Below are 21386 nucleotides of genomic sequence, written 5' to 3' on the forward strand. Positions count from 1 at the left end.
CTGGCTAATCTAAGTGTCATGAGAGGATATGGGATGAAAATAGGCAGAACCCAAACTACATAGGGCTCTATAGAACAATATTATCACCCTGAATTATACCCAGGAGCATAGAGGAAGCCAGTGTAGTCCTTGGAGAAGTAGTGTAAAGTGCATCCTTCAGCCAACACTTACGTGCCTGATTCGGTGAATAACACAGCACGCTCAGCTTCATCTCCACTTTAACTCAATTCACTGAGAAGGTCACTGAGGACTTTGCAGGACTGAGCCCTCAATGAGAAACCACATTCTGCACCAACTACAAACTTCCAAATGGTAATCCAGTGTCAAGCACATAACAGGAATTCATTCTGGGGATCTCAAAGGTTTGGATAACTGAGTAAGGTCCACACACTGGAGAGATGTGTTGTAATTTTCTGGACAAATGTAGCTAGAAAATGGCATTTTTAGCCAGAGGTGCACCATAGGAGTCTAGGAGATCCTGGGGACCTAAAATAACACCACATTGTCAATGAAGTTAGCAAACCGACACAACCATTAATGGCTGAGCTTCAGTGAGCACACTTTATCCACACCCTAGTTTTTTCCAAGCACTTGGGGAAAACAGGGAATCTGCACTGATAAGATAGATGAAAAAGAGTCAGAGATGTGTGTCCTCTGCATCCACATCCCTGCAGTGTCTTTCCCAGCAGCCCTGTATGCAGTGCATGTTAAATAGGAGGGTGACAAAAGAACCTTGCAGACCTCTGTGCAGTAACCAATAGGGCAGAGGCGCCATTGCCCAGTACCACCCACAGGAATCTATTAGAGGAAAGAATTGACTGTGAAAGGTTTAAAAAACAGATATTGTTGCCACTATTATAACACTGAGCACTGTTGTGTGTGATGCTGTACAAACAGGAAGTTTACCATTTAAATAGGGCACAGACAAAACAATTCGGACATATGTAATAGAAGAAAATCCAGTTTGAGGACTGCAAATATTTTTAGAGGACCAAGAAGTTCATTCAACATATACTTCTGAAGCTCAGATTCATGCTACTGTGTCCTTGCTAGTCAATTTCATAGTAGGAACTTGACCAAGAAGAAAGTCAGAAACTTCCCTGTGAGTGTGCAGATGTATGAATTGTTATGGAGATTTTACACCTTTCTCTGTACCATCTCGTAATGGCAACTGTTGGAGACAGGATACCAGACTAGATGGTTGATTTGTCTCATATTGTGTGGCTGTTCTTATGTTACTGTGAGAGTCTGATGCATGGGAGACACACATAGTTCTCTAGTTTAAATCTCTTTTTTTTGGGTAAACAGATGCTGAAATTCCAAAAGTGTCTTCTGATTAGAAAGTATTTTGGTTTTGAAAAAAAATAAATGTTTCAGCAGGTCTTGTTAAATAAAAATAAAACAATTAATGAAACATAAATGAAAAAAATACAGAAAATAATTAAAAATAAAACAGAATTATTATGGTAGGAGGAATTTGTGCTTATACCTCTTCTGCAGCAGGAGTTTGTAGGAAGGATTTTCTGCCATCTTCAACATTTATCATCTGCAGGCTGATAAAACAGAGTATTTGCAGAGTATGCAGAATTTATGCATTTAACAAAACACTTTGTTTTGAATCTGGAGAGCTTTTCTCTTCTACCTGAACAACAAAGCTGACCAGATAATAGAGTTGGAAGATACCTCTTAAATTAGTTCCTGCAACCTGCTACATCAAGCAGGAAGGACTGTACACATCCCTGTCCAAACTTATCTATCCTTGCCTCAAATACCCGTAGAGACTCTGTCCTAACTACCTTGTTTGGCAAAATGTTCCCATGTCTGACTGTATTATCTATATAGAAATAAAGGAATAATTTTTTAATGTTATTTACTATCTCCATCTCCTAGTGCCATATCCTTACATTCTTCTTCCATGTTCACTTAGACTAAACTAATTTACGCTAATGAGAGTTTTATATGAGTAAAGACCCTAATATTTGGCCACTCCTGAATTATTGTGGTTGTAAAAACAGTGATAGCTGGAGAAGGCTTTTAAAAATTAAGTGAGAGAAATTTGTGATTTTTTTTTTTATTAAATTCTTTTCACTGCAGTGTTAAGAGTAAAATTGAGTTGGGATGTGGCATTGTATAATCATCTTATTCTATCTTTTAGTGTAAAATTCTAGAACAACGGCTGGAACAGGGAATGGTGTTTACAGAGTATGAGCAGATTCAAAAGAAAAGGCTCCTGGATGGAGAATGCTCAATAGCCCGGCTCCCTGAAAATGCAGAGAGAAACAGGTTCCAGGATGTCCTTCCCTATGATGATGCCAGAGTGGAGCTGGTCCCAACCAAAGAAAACAACACTGGCTATATCAATGCATCCCATATTAAGGTAAGATTAACACTGATGAAGAACGTTTTGCAAGATGATTCTTCAGTCTCCTTGCAGCTAGTATCAAAAGCCTCTTTATTGTTCGGTTACAATAATTCTGAATAGCCTAACAGTGTTGCCAGGGTAGTTGACTTACTGGGTTAGCTGACTGAGCACACTGACCTCTGCACTTTGAAATGTCAGGGCACATGGGGCTATGAGGAGGGTCTTGGTGATGAAGACCTGAGTTGGTGGTGCTAGCTTCAGAGCAGCACGACACTGCTGGGAGAGACTTTTCTTTCTCTTAACTGTGCAGGGGATTGCAACTGTTGTTGTACTAAGAGAAGTGTTAGGACTGAAGTTGAAAAACTGATGACTGATAAATGAGTGTGGGTAAGTCAGTCCCTCTTTCCTTTTTCATGCTGGCCTAATATTCACTATTTTGAGGAAGAGCGATTTTCCTTAGGTCTTATCTACATGGAGATTTAGTGTGCAGCAAGCCGGGGTGTAAAACTACAGCACTGTAGCCTGCCACACGCTAAGCAACTGTGGGGACTCTGTTACCATGCACTAAAAGTTCTGTAATGCGCTTTGACGTACTGCTGTTTGAAACAGCAGAACATCACAGCACACAATGGAACCTTTAGAGCTCAGTAACAGGGTCCACGCAGCCACTTAGTGACAGTCTAGAGGGCTGTACATTCAAACCCTGCCTAGCCACGCATTAAGTCTCAGTGTAGACAAGCCCTTAGGCCTTGAGAGAGACTCTATGGTCAGATATCTGAGGCATCTGCCATATACTGTTCATCCAGTTGCTTTCTCTTTTTTCTTTGTCATACATTAATAGAAGGTAAATCAATGCCTTGGGGATGTAAAAAGCTGGGCAATAATCCTTAAAGCACACTGGGGTCCTTCGAGATCAAAGCTGGTATGTGTGTGTCAGGTATTGTAATTGCCCAATCTGACTCCATTCTCAGCAGAGACCGACACACACCCAACCTAAAGAACTGAAATTTAAGGGCCCTATTGTTCCCTCTCCTTCTGTGGATCTGGCCTGGGAACACAGAAGGTAGGAATGCTAGCTTCATGCTGGGACTTTCCTGGCTGGTCGCAGGGAGCAGATGGAGCCAGGTGGGAAACTGCTCTTCATAGTATAACCCTTCCCCTCATCCCCACCCCCTCCCAGCCTCTTTCCTTAAAGATTATAAGGAACCTCTTGCAAGGTGAACTTCATAGAATTTCCAGGACCCTTTTCCCTTTTTCCAGTGGGTGTTTCCACAGGGAGGTGGGTTATAGTCCTAAATGATTTGAGGCTTCTAAAGAGAGTTAAGATCTCCTTCTTATCTGTAGGCAGCTCTAAACAAGGTTATACATTTTTTTTTTTAAATGGCCTTTTGCTGGCTGGCATAGTATTGAACAGTTTTCATACTCTATAACAAGCTATAAGTCAGCATTTTGACTTTCCCGAATCAAAATTGGGAGGAAAAACATATTGACTAGTGTAGACTCATTTTAACACTGTAATATTGGCATTGAAATGGCTAGAAAACGTCTTTAAAGCCTAATTTGTCTGACTGCATGGAATTCACCCAATATGAAAGAATGTTGATGTAGCCTCAGTTGTCCAGTATGGTTGGTTTTAAAATATTGTGTATCTAGTTGTTTTTCTCCTCTAAATGTTCATTTAACTTTTTTAAAGGACTATATAAATTGATGACTACAACACGACAGGGTGCAAATACTAGGTGGAGTCAGATTTATATGGTTTACAAACGGCCTCATTTGGTTCCCAAATGTTACTTCCAACTCCAAACTTTAAAGTCACTCACTTTGCAAACAACTTTCTTGGTAACCAGTAATTTAAAATTCTCCTTTTGCATTTTTACAGGTCTCTGTCAGTGGCATTGAGTGGGACTATATTGCTACACAGGGCCCTTTGCAGAATACATGTCAGGATTTCTGGCAGATGGTGTGGGAACAAGGGATTGCCATTATAGCAATGGTGACAGCAGAAGAGGTGGGTCCTTAGGCCAGGTCTGCCTTAGAAATGTTTGTAGATATAGTAATGTTAGTTAGGATCGTGATCCTGAGTGATATTTTGACAAAAAAAATCCTTTTGCCAATATAGTTTTTCATTCAGGGAACTGGTAGAAGTTTTGCCCGTATAAACTGGTCTCCACTTGGGAGATTTGCTGAGATAGTTCTACTGGCCAACCATTCTAGTGTAGACTCAGTCTTAGAATGGTTTCCTCATTTACTAAGTCTGAATCAAAGTTTGTGGAGAAGCCCTTTAGCAGTACATTGTGGTGTAGAAATGTTGGGATTGTTACAGCAAGTTCGTGTGTGTGTGTGTGTTCATGCCTTATGTTTACAATGCTTTGCTTCCAAGGAGGGTGGGCGAGAAAAGAGCTTCAGGTACTGGCCCCGACTTGGCTCAAGGCACAACACTGTCACCTATGGGAGATTTAAGATTACTACACGATTCCGGACAGACTCTGGCTGCTATGCAACTACAGGCTTGAAGATCAAACACCTTCTCACAGGGCAGGAGAGAACAGTTTGGCATCTGCAGTACACTGACTGGCCAGAGCATGGGTGCCCAGAGGATCCCAAGGGATTTCTGTGTAAGTTGTGTTAATCCCCTCCATTAGCCACACCATCTACTATGGTTGTAGAGCATACTGATGTTAAAGGTTTCTTCACACCAGTGATGGATGTTGCATTGCTTCTTTGTTTTTTGTAGAAATGTGTGTCTTTCTGCCTCTAAGGTCATGTACATAATTATTAAAAACCATATAAATTGAAACATAATTACACTGCATGCTGTCACTTTAATCGCTCTCCAGCAAGAGAGAGTTAGGCTATAAATCACCTCCCCAAGAGCCCCACCCAGGGAAACTCCCAAGTAAATAAATAATCCTTCCTGTTGCTTTGATGGGTTGTTAAAAATGTTTCAGTAAATCAATGATCATTGTCAGGAATGTGACAGGAATGCTGCAGTTTGTTCTCTGATGTTAGTTACAATGGTAGTGATGTAATATGTGTATTTACATGTCTTTTTCTTTCCCATTGGAACTGACAGCGTACTTGGAGGAGATACAGTCAGTGCGGCGCCATACAAACAGCACAGCTGATCCTAAAAGCTCTAACCCTCCTGTACTGGTGCACTGCAGCGCAGGTGTAGGAAGAACGGGAGTGGTCATATTGTCAGAGATCATGATTGCCTGTTTGGAACACAATGAGGTTATTTTCTTGCCTATGTTTTAAAATAAAAGCTTTGGTATATGTATGTGGAGACTGCTCAGGTAACCCAGATCATAAGTATTGTGCTGCCTGATCTATTGAGCACTTATGGTGTGGCCTGTGGAAAATCCTTACTGCTGAGGTTGGGAGGACCCTTACAAGTTCACCCCCTTTAGTAATATCATTAAAGTGTTTGCTAGTGCATCAGGTGTGCATTAAAATGTATTTTCCATTCAGGAACCCTGTCCTGCAAGGTGCTGATCAATGCCTGTGTGGTGCAGGGCATCCTCACATTCCGTGGACTTCAGTGGGAGCTGAGGGTACCCAGCATCTTGGTAGTTTGGCTTTATGACCAATTTTTACAGATGCATTTTTCAGTTTAGTCCCTGCACTTCATTAGATTTGCTTGGTTGCTGGGTGTATCTGTATTTATAATACTAGTGTTGTGTAGAAGACAGTGTGACAGTTTAATAAAATATTAAGAGGAGACGTTAGCCCTGTCTGGCCATCACCCAAGGAGACCAGCTATAGACTATTGCACTTGTTGCTTTTTTCATTTTTGAATGTGCTCTGAAAGGTGATAAAGTATATCTTAGTTTCAGTATCTATGCTGATGATACTTAGTATTTACACATGGCAGTGCTTTTCATCTTCAAAGCACTTGCCAAGCATTAAATTATTAAGGCTCATTATGAGGTAGGCAAATTAGTATTAAGCCCTTTCTACAGATAAGGAAAATGAGGCAGACAATTTAAGTGACTTGGCCAAGGCTGAGCTGAGATTTGAGCTCAGGAGTTACAGACTCTGTGCCCTGTGCTTAGATCATACATCTCTCCTGTCTTGAAAGAACAAACCACAGATTTATTAATCACCAGTCATTATACCAGTTAACTTCTTTCTTTTTCCAGATGCTGGACATCCCAAGAGTGCTGGACATGCTGAGGCAGCAGAGGATGATGATGGTGCAGACTCTCTGTCAATACACTTTCGTCTATGGAGTTCTCATTCAGTTCCTTAAAAGTTCTAGGCTTATATGATGCCCACCACTTCCTGTGGGACTGAATCATCTCAAGAGTTTATAAAAGGAGAATTGCAATTGTCCAGGCATACTTGCCTTTCTGATGTTTTTCTGAATAGATAACTCATGCAGAGTTACCTTTTCGGCATGGTGTGGGGATGTTAAATGCAAGTGCAAGGTATCGACCTTTGCAAAGCAAGATATTGACTGGACTAACTTCTTTCTGTGTTCAGCTATGTTAGGAAGGTTCTAACATAACACAACTGTGCTCTTGTGAAGTACCTGCCCACCTTCTTGAGATTGTGTTACTCTGGGTAAATTAACTGTCAACTTTACCAAAAGTACACTGGGCAATTTTGGAAATAACCTATGTTTTTTTTAAGTCTCTAAATTGCTTTTTTAAAAACAGAGCATTAGCTCTGAGCATGGAAAAAATATCTGTAGAGTTGCATAGCGAGGGGTATGACTGCCCCATCGGAATGCTAAGGTCTTAAGTAGTCTCACTCTACTTTCCATTTTGTATTTAAAACGATGCTAATATATTTTTAAAAATAGACTTGGTTTCTTCTGGTTCATTTAGCAGAACCAGCAGCTGCTAGAAACCTAAAAACATCAGGACAGTTATTTTTCTATTCAGCAAATTTAATTTTTTTAGTCTTCAAAGAGCTATACATTTATAAACAGCACAAGTTTTCAGAGAAGAGCAGAAACGAAGACACTCATATTAACTTTTCAGGATTTGTACAAAAGTGAAAAGTACAAGAGGAAACTGTTGGTACCTGTAGAGTTCCAGGTAGTGGAATCGGCAAGAGAAAAGTCTTGTTACCTGCAGAGTGCTAGGTAATAAAATAGTCAAGTAGAAGGCATTTTCTAGGTGACATAAATGGTAAGAGAGAGGCACAGTTACCTACAGAGTTGTAGGTAATAATCAGCAAGGGGAAGAGGTTATTGTCAGCGGTTTTAGGTAAAAGTAAATTAACAAGAGAAGGTCAGTTACCTACAGGGTTCTAGGTAACAAAATGGACAAGAGGAGGTATATATTCAGTATTATTCATATATTTAAAGGACAGTTTGATTTTACTGGTTGAAATCGAAGTGGATGCAAATGATGTTTTAAGCACTTTGTTTTTTTGCTCTCTTATTTATATAGCTAAGCATATAAACTGTAACTGTATATCATTTAATAGATTAAAGTACCATTACTAACCTAACTTAATTTAGGAAGAGCCTTTGGAAATGATGACGTGAGAGATAACAGAACTTAAAAGTAGGACGTTACATAGTGGTGAATGGGGAATGAGTATGTGCAAATGATGGTGCAAGTGTGACGGATGTGATTTTTGGTTGCACATGGTTAGTGCAAAGACTTCAGTATTTTTACTCTCTCTAGCAAGAAAAGCTTAAAAATATCTTAATTTACAGTAGAATTCTTGAGCTTATTTTGTTAATCAGCAGAAAGGTTTTCATTAGCCTTGTATCGTATTGTTGAGTTAAGGGTGTTTATGATATACTGGAGACCATCTAAGAATGATAGCAACACTCAGAAATGATGATTGATGATGTTGGAGATGTGGGTATTTTAGTGACCTCCTTTGCTCAAAAGATGGTAGCATGGTGACTGGATGGGGCATGAAACTGGAAGTCAAGAGACCTGAGGGTCTGTTCCCTGTTCTGCCACTAACTCGCTGTGACCTAAGTCAGATCACTTCACCTCTCTGTGCCTCAGTTTTTCTATTTGTAAAACGGGTAATAATGTTGCCCCACCTTTGTAAAGTGCTTTGAGATTTAGAGACAAACAGCTCGATTCAAAAGCACTCTTTGTTGTTTGTAGATGGCTACTGGTCAATTGAATCCCTAAATCTTTGGAGGACCAGTCAGTGAACAGACAGACAAACATTTTGTCCCCCACCCCCACCCCAAGATACCTGCTCCACAGAATGGAATGGGATTAGCGTTTATTTGTCAGTCATTTTTATGATGGTCAGGATGGTTCTATTTACTTCTGATTATCTGTGAGGAAGCTTTAAGCCATAGTGTAAGAGACTAAAAGCTCCCTTCACAAGAAAAAATTATGTGCAATTTTTAATTAAAGGATAATAAAGGTTTGCTTCAGTTTCCTCTGTAATGATCTGCTCCCAAAATGATAGACAAGGTCCAAATGCCAGTGTTAAAATATCACTCCCCACCACAAATTATATTACTATGGGGTAGATTGCAAGAGCCATGTAGAGTGTTTTGGTGCCCTTTCCAACTCGTATTGCCTTTGGTAAAATGAGTTTTATGTAGAGTTGCCGTTGCCATTCTAAGCATTGTTCTATTATGTTTCATAAAGTGAAGATCTGGTCTGTGCATCCACGCCCTTTCTGAAAACCAGCTTGCTCTTTTCTGAGAAGGCTATCGACTGCCTCCGATATATGCTGGACTATGATCTTGCACAATACCTTTGCTTGGTGTGAAACCATGCCAGTTATTACAGTCACTGAGAGTTCCTTTCTTTGGTATCTTCACTATAACCCCATTGGTCCACTCACCTGGCACTTTTTTTCCCTTTCCCAGACTGATGTAAATAGAGGGCCCAGGATAGATGCTGCTAACTCAGGATTTATCTTGAACAATTCTACATTCAAGTTATCCTTGCCAAGAGCTTTCCCTTTTTTAAGGATTTGATGGCTTGAATGATCTCTTCCTCAGTTGGAGTGTCTGTGTCGATATCATCTTCTGCCTCCTGGATGTTTGCTCTGTCTTTAGGTGGCTACGTGTTCAGCAATTCTTTGGAATGCTCTGTCTAGTGCATTTCTTGTTCATTTTCAGTTGCTAGTAGGTGGCCTTGTTTGTCCCTGATGAGTGTTTGTTGGTGTCTGACGTTTACCACTGATAAGCCACATCATTTTGTAGACTGTTCCTTGTTCATCACGAGCAGCTGCATCATAGAATCATAGAATATCAGAGTTGGAAGGGACCTCAGGAGGCCATCTAGTCCAACCCTCTGCTCAAAGCAGGACCAATTCCCAACTATATCATCCCAGCCAGGGCTTTGTCAAGCCTGACCTTAAAAAAAGCATCCTCTGCTTGTGTTGCCAGATTATCAATGTAATGCTGTTTGTCCACTCTCACAAGGCGTTTGACTTCCCAGTGTGCCTTGCTATACTGCTCATGGTATTTGTTCTTTAGCTTCTGGGATTTTGTGTCTGAAACTCTTCTTCAGGGCTCATCTGGTTTCTATGGCATTCCATATGCTGGGTGGAATCAATTCCTTCCTTCTGCCTGTAGCCTAGACAGGCATCACTGCTCTGTTTATAAATTGCTGTTACTTTGCCCCCCCCCATTAGGGTTGGAAGGGACCTCAGGAGGTCATCTAGTCCAACTCCCTGCTCAAAGCAGGACTAATCCCCAGACAGATTTTTACCCCAGTTCCCTAAATGGCCCCCTCAAGGATTGAACTCACAACCCTGCGATTAGCAGGCTAATGCTTAAACCACTGAGCTATCTCATTCCCCTCCTCTTTATCAAGGTTTGCAAGTGCTTGAAACCTGTTCTTTAACTGGAAAACAAAGGCTTTCTGTATTTCAGGGGCCTTTAGCTTGTCAATGTCATAATGTCCATGTCCCTTGTTTGGTGGACCCACACTTCTCAGTTTTAGCTTGATGGAGGCTGTCACAAGGTGGTGGTTGCTACCAACATCTGTACCCCTTCTCACTTTCACATCTATCAGTAATCGTTGCCATTGATCATGATATGGTCAATCTGGTTCTTATCTCTGCCATTTGGAGAACACCATGTTAGCTCGTGAATTTCACAATGTTGAAATAGAGTTCCGCCGATGACTAGGTCATTCATATTACAGAAACCAACAAGCCTCTCTCCATTTTCATTCATGGTGCCACACCCATGGCTTCCCATTGCTCCGTCATTGTTTGTGTTGTCCTTACCAACCTTGGCATTCAGGTCTCCCATGACGGTAGGTCGTGGTGTGGTACTCTCTCTAACTCTGCCTATAATGTAAGGTAGAATTTGTCCTTTACTTCTTCATCACTGTCATTTGTCAGAGCATAGCACCGAATCAGGGTGATATTATGTTTCCCTTTCAGTCTGGCTCTCATAAGTCTGCTGCTGCTGGATTTCCATTCAAGCAGGGAATGCTCCACTCCCTTCTTCAGAAGGAGAACACCACCCTCATGGTGTTGTCCATCATCCCATCCAGAATACAGCAAAGTTTCTCTCGAGGCTGTTGTTAATCTTCCTGATCCCATCCATCTGCTCTTGCTGACACCCAGGATGTGTAAGCTGTAGCGTCTCATCTCTGCTGTGACCTGAGCTAGCTTCCCTGTTTCGTACTTTGTCCGTATGTTCCAAAAAACAAGTCTGGTTTTTGTCTTGGTGTTGAGCACTTCAGTCTTCATGCTAGTGGCTTCCGTTCGGCTGTCACCACTGGCAGTCATACGGGTCATTGACTCCTGAAAGCCATTACACACAGTAATGGTTGATTTCTCCGTCACTTTTTTCTGTAACATATTTTGTTTTTTACGGGACAGGGTTGTTAGCTCTGTGCCTAACCCTCAACCTGGAGGACCAGGGTGTCTGTTTTGTCTGTCCCCTCTCCCACAGATCAATCCGGCATGGTTGAACCTACCAGGAGCAAAAAGCCCCCGCCGACACAGACTCTGGGGATCGTGAGAGCACACAAACTGTCCCGCCATGACAAAGCACGGACACCAGAGGACATTCTGCGGGCATATGGAATCCCTTTACGTATAATCAACATCATCAAAAGCTTTTATTTCAGCTTTACATGCAATGTTGATCACAGTGAGCTCAGTTTTGAAGTCAAAACAGGAGTACTTCAGGGAGTGTGTCATGTCTGCAATCCTCTTCAACATTTCCATTGGCTGGGTAATGCAGTGTACAACAGTAGACATGCCAAGAGGCATTAAACGGACACCCATCCTTTGAAGACCTGGACATCACAGATGATCTCGCTCTCCTATCACATACCCAACACCATATACAAGAAAAAACAAATTGACTCAATGCATTCAGCCAGCAAATTGGACTGAAAATGAACTGCAATAAGACATAATAAGAAATAATATTGCCTCACCATCACCAGTACGGATAGAGGATTATGTTCTCACCGATGTGGAAATACTCACATATTTGGGCAGCACCATCAGCCAGGACGGTGGAACAAGCCAGGACATCTGGAACAAAATCAATAAAGCCAGGAACACCTTCAGGAGCTTAAATACAGTCTGGAAATCATCAACATACAAAACCAAAACCAAACTCAAGATTTATCAGAGCTGCGTACTTTCAACATTACTTTATAGTGCAGAATGCTGAGGAATGAGAAAGTATGACATGTCCAAACAGTCTTCATTCTGTATAACTTGCCTCAGAAAAATCCTCCGTATATTTTGGCCCAGAACGATCTCAAACCAAGATCTACTGACATAGTGCAGCCAAGAGGATCCGAGCACCATCATTGCCAGGAGGCGATTGAGATGGATTGGTCATGTGTTTCGGATGGAAACTGATTCCATCACCAGAGCGGCAATAAGATGGACACTTGAAGGCAAGTGAAAACCAGGCCGTCGGAAAACAACATGGCAAAGAGCTGTGGAAGCTGAGCTGAAAAACTTGGAGCACAGCTGGGGAACCATTGAAAGACTTGCCAGAAACAGACAGGAGTTGAGGAGCTTTGTTGCTGCCCTAAACGCCAGAGGCGTAATAGGAACATCATGATGATGATGAAAAATGAGTTTGAGCACAAAAGAGAGAACCTTCTCTTCCTCTTAACTGTAGGACTAAGATAACATGCTTACCACGTCTTTGCCCAACTAGAACCACACCTGGCAGGAACAATGCCTTGATCCAGAGGAAACTAATCACTGACGATGAAGCACACTATAATTCACATCTGCTAACCTACAAACTACCTGCAACTTATATGTCAAATGGTTTATCAGCACCTCTCAGAATCTGGCTTCATGGGCCCACTTCTGCAGTTCTTTCATGTATAGACTTTACTTCAGCATGAACATTCATATAAATCAGTGAGATTACTCACATGAGTAAGAATTGCTGGATCCAGCTCTGAGAGCATTCTAGCCAACCCGTTTCTCTCCAAAAGATTTATCAATCAGAATGAAATTCAACAGCTCTCTGTACCAAAATGAAACTTAATTAGTTCAACAGCAATTTTAAGAAACTGTGTTTAAGTTTAAATGTATACTCAGGCATTAGCATTCAAATGCTTTGAACCTTCAAAACCACACATTTGTCCATGCAAACTGTATGGATATCTGTACCATGTTTCTTCATAGAATATTGAGCATTACAAGGGAATTGTTGCTAAACCCAGCCCCAGCCAGGGGTGCAGATCCGTTTATTTGCCAAAGGCTTAAAATTCTACTCCAAGTGGGTCCAGGTTCACCAAATCCACTTTCCTACCTTACTGATGTTGAAATACTAGGGAGAAACTACAATACATATATAATTAAAGTTTACGCTGTATTCTTTGTTACAGAAAGTCTGTTGAATAAAGATGATCTTGCAATAAATAGCAGGGAAAAGATACTGCTCTTTTTCAGAGTTAGAATTTCAGAATTCTCAGGGACAATTAAGGGTGCTGCTACTGGAAATACGTTGTCAAACTTCACTCTCTCTTTTGTAGGACTAAATGGAAACTACTTCTTTAGGATCAAACTCTGCAAAGTCTGAGGCTATGTCTACACTACAAAATTAAGTCGAACTAACTTACATTGGCATACAGCCACTCTAGTAATTACATCACTAGTGCGTGTCTACGCTTTGCTTCTTTTGTCAGCGGTGCACATCCTCATCAAGAGCACTTGCATCGATTGTGCGGTCAGTGTGGGGCACTGTGGGACGGCTCCGGAAAGCCAGTAATGGTCAATGTAAGCAATGCAGTGTCTACACTGACACAGCATCAACCAAACTACATCGATCTTGACTCTATGCTGCTCGTGGAGGTGGAGTATTAAGTCGGCATAGTGGGCAGTTATGTCGGTGGGAGCTCAATTTAAGTGTAGACACTTCTGTAGTTAAAGATGCCTTGCATCGACCTAACTCTGTAGTTTAGACCAGGCCTGAGTTAAGAATCACTAAAAAAAAATTGGAGGCTGTACCAATGGCTTCTGCGCACTCCCCTGATGAGAGAGTTTTGGCCAGTGGCCCTGATGAGAGAGTTTTGGCCAGTGGATCTGTACAGTCATGGACAAGCTCTTCTCTACGGGCCTGATCCAAAGCCCTTTGAAATTAATAGAAAGATCCCCAGTGACTCAGTAGGCTTTGGATCAGGCTGTAAATCACTCCTCTAATTCTGTGGCATGAGTCCCATGGAGCATTACTCCATGACATACACACAGTTCCTCTGTGTCGCTTCTCCGCATCCTGCACAGTAGAACTATGTGGTGGTAGCACTGCATATAGGAATGTCCACCCCTGTGGATAGCTGGGCCAGATTTAGGCCATAGTGTCCACTGTGCATGTAATAACACAAGTGAACAGGTTAAAAATACAACTCTAGGGATCTATGGATATTTTTAAAAATACATTTAATTACAAGGAACTTAGCAAAGCAGAGCCCATGATTATTTTTTTTTTTATAAAGGCAGCAGTAAATTGTAATCAGTATTTTCAAAGAGAAATGTAGAAGAGTGTTATACGTATCAAATAGATGGACTAAACTGAAAGAACATCATTTTGCTATTAGTGTATTTGGGTTTTTCTATCTCCTGCATGTGTATTGCTGGGTTAATACTTAAGGGCATGCGGGGAATTCTGCCAAAGTAGCTTCTTAAATTAATAAGCAGGACTGAGTAGTGAAAGAAGAACTATTCGTATTTAACTTTTCATTACCAGAAGCCATACTCGGCTGCTGAAGAATCATTAAACAGCTGATCCAAAGCCCATTGAAGTCAATGGAGGTGAGAGGGAGGGTATCTTTCTAGTGACTTCTCTGGATCAGTCTCCAGGTGCTTGATCAATTACCTTCCAAAGAGGTATTTGTATTATGGTGCCTCTGTCTTAACACTGCAGCCAGGTTAATGAAGTCATGGGCATTTTGCAAGATTGGGCTGATTGTAAACTGTGAAGAAATAAGGTAAACACAAAGCAAATTTCACTCACTTGCTTTTTAAGTGTTTCACATACGGGGGGAACTTCCCCCCCCCCCAACGTGATGCTAATAAATTAAGGAAAGGATTAAATAATTTTATTTCATTTATCAAAGAAGTGAAACTGCCATTCAAAGAGATTTATAGAAGTAGTGTGGAAAATATTATTCTTAGAAACTGAGGTTTTCTTAGAGCAGGTGAGGGGATGGGACGATGTCAGTCCATAAAAATGACCAGTCCAACAATGAAATTTGCAAAGAATTGCAAATTAATTTGATTCACATCTACAAACTCTATCCTGCAACATGCTGAGCTCCCTCAGTTCTGTGAAATCAATGGTGGCAGTTGAAAGCACTCAGCACTGATGCAGGATAAGGTCCACAGAGCTTAAATACTCACATCTCCTTTTAAATTTAAACACAGATACCTAAAATAGGTCAAAACAGTGGATCAGGATTCTCCATCTGTAGACTCTTGCAAAATGAAAAGGATAAGCGGGTAAGAGAGTTTCTCCAAATCTATGTCTCTTGTACTAACTCTGACATGTGGAATGGGGGGTGAGAGTGCAGGGAGTGGCTAGAGCAGGGGTCAGCAACCTCTGGCACGCGGCTCGCCAGGGTAAGCAGCCTGGCGGGCTGGGCCAGTTTGTTTACCTGCTGTGTTCGCAGGTTCAGCGGATCGCGGCTCCCACTGGCCGTGGGTCGCCACTCCAGGCTAATGGGGGCTGTGGGAAGTGACAGCCAGCACATCTCTCAGCCCGCGCTGCTTCCCACCGCCCCCATTGGCCTGGAGTGGTGAACCACGGCCAGTGGGACCCACGATCCGCTGAACCTGCAAACACAGCAGGTAAACAAACTGGCCCGGCCTGCCAGGGTGCTTACCCTGGCGAGCCGTGTGCCAGAGGTTGCCGACCCTTGGGCTAGAGGCAAATGGAGAAGGTTTTGGAACAATTTTTATCGACACTAGAGCAGCTAGAAAGGTTTGATTCATATAGGATGTTTTGTGAGACATAGTAGGATAAGTGACTATGTAGTCAGATTCTGGTTTTGCGGGGTTTTTAAAAGAGTGCTTTTTGAAACGCTGAACATTTTAGTTCAGAGGCTGTGTTTATTTAAAAAAAACCAAACTCTCTTTTGCAAGTTTATTCTGTGCAACTTATCAGCTCAGCTTCTGTTTACAGACTTAGGGTCTGCAAAACACTGGTCTCTGGTTTTACACTTGCAAACAGCAAGGGAAAATAAGTGTTTGCACTGGCAACTATTTGTGTGTGCACTTAAAGTCATTTAGATGTTCAGGTACATGCTTTCTGGGTGCAGTCAAGTATTTACAGTAGACATGGCTGACCTACATTGTGCCAGGTTAAGGCTGGGCTTCAGATTAGGCCCTTAGACTATAGCATTTAACCATGAACATAGAAGTCATATTTCAGTGCAGCACACACAGTGATCTTAATGCTTCAAATAAATCACACAAACTTTCACAGCTTTTTTTAGGCATGGCTGTACAGTCAAACCTTATTACTAAGGCCTGGTCTACACTACGGGGGGTGGGGTCGAACTGAGGTACGCGACTTCAGCTACGCAAATAGCGTAGCTGAAGTCGAACTACCTTAGTTCGACTGACTTACCCGTCCAGACGCAGCAGGGTCGAACTCCGCAGCTCCAAGGTCGACTCCGCCACCGCCGTTCGCGGTGGTGGAGTTCCGGAGTCGACCGGAGCGCGTGGGGAGTTCGAACTATCGCGTCTTGATTAGACGCGATAGTTTGAACTCCGAGAAGTCGAACTCACCGCGTCGACCCGCGCGGTAAGTATGGACCTACCCTAAGATGCTGTTGGGACCAGCTAATTTGGTTCATTCTGTTTTGGTCATGTATATTATTTTTTACTAATCAGCAGGGATTCTGTACTTAACAAAAAAATTGATTTTTTTTTAGTTAATGTGCATTTTAAAACAAAAAGTTAGTAAGTGAGCTTTGACTGTATTTGTCACGGTTTTCCACAAGACACTGCATTGTGAAATGAAGGATGTGCCTCCACTGTGTTTTCTCTTCGGGTTTTCTTTCTTTGGCTATAAATGATGATGGGAGGTGGGTATTAAATTTGATGTATTCATTAGCTCCTTTGTACAGATGACAACAGATACAGCACTGCAGCAGGCTAGACAATTGTTTTGTATAAACTTTGTCATATTATTTTATTTCAAATATTCAGCAGTCAGAATCGTACCAAATAATCATCTTTATGAAGCACTGTTTCAGAAGATGCCTAACCTTATAAAGGAAAATTAGATGACTTTTCTGTTGGGAAACGCTAAAGTAAAACTTAGACTTGAAAGTATTATAATGAGAAACTTTCAGCACACCGGCTTTCTAGAATCATTGAATTTAGAGATGGAAAAAGATCTGTTAGATCATCCAGTCCATCTCCTTGCTAATGCTAGAGAATTCTCACAAAGATGATAAACATAGTCCATGTACAGGGCCCTCGCCTGAACTATTTCTATACCCAAAATGCCTGTCAAGTGTATTGCTGAGATTGGATGGGACTTCAGTGGGAGTTTTAGGGTCTTGATCCTGCAAAGTTCTGAACACTCATTAGGTTCTGACTAAGCATTCCTGCAAGTTGCTGAGATTGCCTAACTTTCACTAAAGTTAGTGGGAGTCAAGGTGTTTCAACAGCTTGTAGCAAAGGAATGCAGGATCTGGCCCCAGTTGCATCCTTTTCCTTCGAGCCAGTATGCAGGGATGTATACACTACTTTGTTTAAACAGTAGCACATGTGGATTTTCAAGTATTATTTTTCGAGTATCAAGCTAGTTAATATGTATGTTTTGCTGTATTGCCATCAATACTGTAAAAATGTATAATCAGTACAGCTTTAATTCTTGTAAAATTGAAATTGGTTTGTAAAACAATGTACAAATTGTGTTTCATAGACAGAAAAGCTTGTATTACTGAATATGTAATATATGTGAAATGAATATATCAGTCTATTTTTGCCATGGAAATAAATATTTGAAGCAATTTTGGATTTTGTTTGAGTTGTACTGAAAAAAGCAGTCAGTGAACTTAATTATGATCAGTCTAAATACTTTCCTAACTCCTAGATGTGATGGCAGAGATACATTCAATATAACAGATCCCCTTTCCTAAAGTTTACAGCAGATACTGTAATGCACCTAAAGGAGATGAACAGGAGTACTTGTGGCACCTTAGAGACTAACAAATTTATTTGAGCATAAGCTTTCGTGGGCTACAGCCCACTTCTTCGGATGCCCACAAAAGCTTATGCTCAAATAAATTTGTTAGTCTCTAAGGTGCCACAAGTACTCCTGTTCTTTTTGCAGATAGACTAACACGGCTGCTACTCTGAAACCTAAAGGAGATGGTAAATCTCTTGCTATTGCAAATTAAAGATATTAATAATTATCCTCTTTGCAGCAAAAGCCTCATGATTTCTGCCCTGCCATTATCACCTCATAGTCCATTTTGCATTATGCAGTGAGAGTAATATTAAGAATGTTCAATTATGAATACCAGCAGTTCCCTTCAATGAAAAATTAGAAAGGGAGGGATAACATTTGACCTCCCTAGAAAATTTTGTTTTCAGTAGCTCTGAAAGTAATGTTAATTAGAAACTGAGTGGTGGTGATAAACTGCCTTACAGATATGTTTATGGAATATATAACCTTAATAACTTGATATAAAAAGATTGGGATAGAAGAGTCGAGGGTTAATTGTGTATGAAATCCCTTGCAGCCAATTTGATTAGCCATATCATCATGATTTGTAACTTACGTAACAGAGTGAGTTGACAAACTCCAGGAAAATTCCATCTTTACCCATAGATTATGTGCTGTAGCTTTGCAAAAACACAGTATCTGTATGGCCATTATATATTTCACAGTCATGGTAGCACCTTGTTGTTGCTTCTGTTGGCTTAGCTCAGGGATTGGCAACTTTGGCACGCGGCCCATCAGGGAAATCCGCTGGCGGGCCAGGATGGTTTGTTTACCTGCAGCGTCCGCAGGTTCAGCAGATCGCAGCTCCCACTGGCTGCAGTTTGCCGTTCCAGGTCAATGGGGGCTGTGGGAAGCGGTGGCCAGTACAGCTCTCAGCTCATGTTGCTTCCTGCGGCCCCTATTGGCCTGGCATGGCGAACCGCGGCCAGTGGGAGCTGCGATCGGCCGAACCTGCGGACGCTGCAGGTAAACAAACCGTCTCAGCCCACCTGCGGATTTCCCTGCATGCCAAAGGTTGCTAATCCTTGAGCTAAGCCAACAGAAGCAACAACGAGGTGCTACTATGACTGAAATACTTAAGAACGGCCATACTAGGCCAGATCAATAGTCCATCTAGCCCAGTATCCTGTCTTCTGACAGTGACCAATGCCAGCTATAAAGTAGATATAAATGATACATTTTCCAGTTATGATAATAGCTCACTATGCCACCCCCACTGCAACCATCTAACCAATAGGCAGCCTATGTCACTTAACACATTCATGAACCTGCTCACCACTGAATAAGCAGTTTCACTACAATGGTCGCCATAGAAACATAGAGGTTGGTTAAATGGGCATTTCCCCACTAACCCAAAGACAGGAAGGCAAACAACTTCCGTGCTTTTGGGGGAATTGTTTGCTTCTCTCATGCACGGTGTACAGGGCATTTTCCATAATTTAGTTGTTGGGCTGTAACATCAGTTTGTCAAGGGAATAATGTCATGGAAGCCTGATATGTGGACACTGAAGTAAAGTTAGCTTCCGGGTCAGTGTACAATGCCCATTTTAAAGTTTTTCTTTTCCTGCAGTTCCCGTTCCAAAACATAGACCCTGTTTTAAGCTCTCACTACAATTATTTCTTCTAGTCAAGCTAGGGTGACATTTTCAAAATGCGAAATTGGGACACAAAAGCCTTGCTCCCTCCATGGCTCTGTACCTAGCTCCTCCTCTCCCCCCTGAGGCCCTACCCCTGGTCAGGCCAGAAGCTGGAGCTGGGCTGTGAGATGCCTAGGGAGCCTGGGCCACTGTGGGGAGCCCCGAACCCTCCACCTGCCCTGGGTGGGGAGCCTGAGAGCAGCCCTAGCCTGTGTCCCCACCCCCCGGAGCATGTTGCTCAGGGCAGATGGAGGGTCCAGGGCTCCCCACAGTGACCTGGGCTCCCTCGGCAGCTCTTACTACTGCCCAGCTCCGGCTTCTGGCCTGGCCAGTGGTGGAGCCTCAGGGGGAAGAAGAAGAGCAGGGGGCAGGGCCTTGGGGTGGGGGGGGCTAAGGCCCACCCCAGCCCCCATCCCGGGTAAAGGCAGGTGCTGCCCTTGAGCCTTGGGCAGGGGAGGAGCAACGCCACAGGGAATCTGGGACAAATGCTGTCCCAGAGTCATTCAGCCCAGGACCGGGACTTGCACTCTGCATTTTGGGACTGTCCCGCCCAATTCCGAACAGGTGGTCACCCTAAGTCTAATAAATGTGTGGAGTCAAACTCAAAAGGTAGCCCAGGCCTATTTCCACAAATGGGACTTGGGCCTAATGCCATGGCCTCAGGTTAGGCCTCCAGGCTCTCCATACAATGTGGGGGAGAGTCAGGTGCCTAAGAGAGGGGTCATCAGAAGCCAGCATGCTAAGCAGTGTGCTGCCTAAGCTAGCCAGGAGTGAAATGCTCAGGAAAGAGATGGGGCTCAGATTCACAAAGGAACTTAGACACCTAACTCACATGGATCTAGGCCAGGGGTCGGCAACCTTTCGGAAGTGGTGTGCCGAGTCTTCATTTATTCACTCTAATTTAAGGTTTCGCGTGCCGGTAATACATTTTAATGTTTTTAGAAGGTCGGTCTCTAAGTCTATAAACTATTGTTGTATGTAAAGTAAACAAGATTTTTAAAATATTTAAGAAGCTTCATTTAAAAATAAATTAAAATGCAGATCTTATCCGTTTAGTGCAGTGGTTCTTAACCTGGGGTGCACGCACCCCCTGGGGCAGGCCCGGTCCAAGCATATTTTGCCTAGGTGAAACTTCCACCTTGCGCCCCCCCACACATCGGTTCATTGAGGGGCAAATCCCAACAAGCCTTTATAGACCCCAGGGGCTGCTCCCCAGACCAGCGCCAGCCCTCATGCGCCCCCCCGTGCCTAGGGTTACCATATTTCGACAACCAAAAAGAGGTGAGAGCCCTGCCCTAGCCCCGCCCTGATCCATACCCTCCCACTTCCCACCCCGACTGCCCCCATCAGAACTCCCAACCCCCCCGCTCCTTGTCCCCTGACCCTAACTGCCCCAGAACCCCACCCCCTACCGAACCGTCCCTGCTCCTTGTCCCCTGACTGCCCCCTTCTGAGCCCCCCCCACACTAGCTATCCCCCTAGGACCCTACCTGTCCCCTGACTGCCCCAACCCTTATCCACACCCCCGTCCCCAGACAGACCCCCGGGGACTCCCATGCCCCATCCAACCCTCCCCTTGCTCCCTGACTGCCCCCCAGGACACCCTTACTATGCCCATGCCGGTCAGACGCTGACTCCACGTGGAGACAAAACACGCTGCTGGGCTGCTGTGCACACAGCCCCTCCCCCGCAGAGTGCTGAGGCAGTGGGACACACTTCTGGGAGCCACAGAACCTGCTGCCCAGGCTGCAGC

At 42.9% G+C, this 21386-nt stretch overlaps 1 protein-coding gene and 1 long non-coding RNA gene across 4 annotated transcripts in view; one reads left to right on the forward strand and one right to left on the reverse strand.

The window, feature by feature from the left end:
• PTPN21 (protein tyrosine phosphatase non-receptor type 21) overlaps positions 1-11422 on the forward strand; it is a 51167-nt gene extending 39745 nt beyond the window's left edge. For both annotated transcript variants that reach the window (XM_039536440.1, XM_039536441.1), the window contains 5 exons: positions 2156-2377; positions 4245-4373; positions 4746-4980; positions 5439-5599; positions 6508-11422. In XM_039536440.1, the coding sequence (XP_039392374.1) occupies positions 2156-2377; positions 4245-4373; positions 4746-4980; positions 5439-5599; positions 6508-6636 (876 nt within the window). In that variant the 3' untranslated portion in view covers positions 6637-11422. The remainder of the gene's footprint in view (positions 1-2155; positions 2378-4244; positions 4374-4745; positions 4981-5438; positions 5600-6507) is intronic.
• On the reverse strand, positions 1455-21315 carry LOC120404262. 2 transcript variants are annotated; one of them, XR_005597894.1, is made up of 4 exons: positions 21243-21315; positions 12685-12779; positions 11768-11815; positions 1455-1553 (listed from the first exon to the last, which is right to left on the reverse strand). It is a non-coding gene; the product is annotated as an uncharacterized LOC120404262 (long non-coding RNA). The 2 variants fall into 2 exon arrangements; XR_005597893.1 differs by lacking the exon at positions 1455-1553 and adding an exon at positions 11502-11598 and having other exon boundaries at positions 11716-11815.
• Between the last annotated feature and the right edge of the window lie 71 nt (positions 21316-21386).

The sequence above is a fragment of the Mauremys reevesii genome, linkage group 4 (assembly GCF_016161935.1).
Source record: "Mauremys reevesii isolate NIE-2019 linkage group 4, ASM1616193v1, whole genome shotgun sequence".
Classification (NCBI taxonomy): Eukaryota; Metazoa; Chordata; order Testudines; family Geoemydidae; genus Mauremys; species Mauremys reevesii.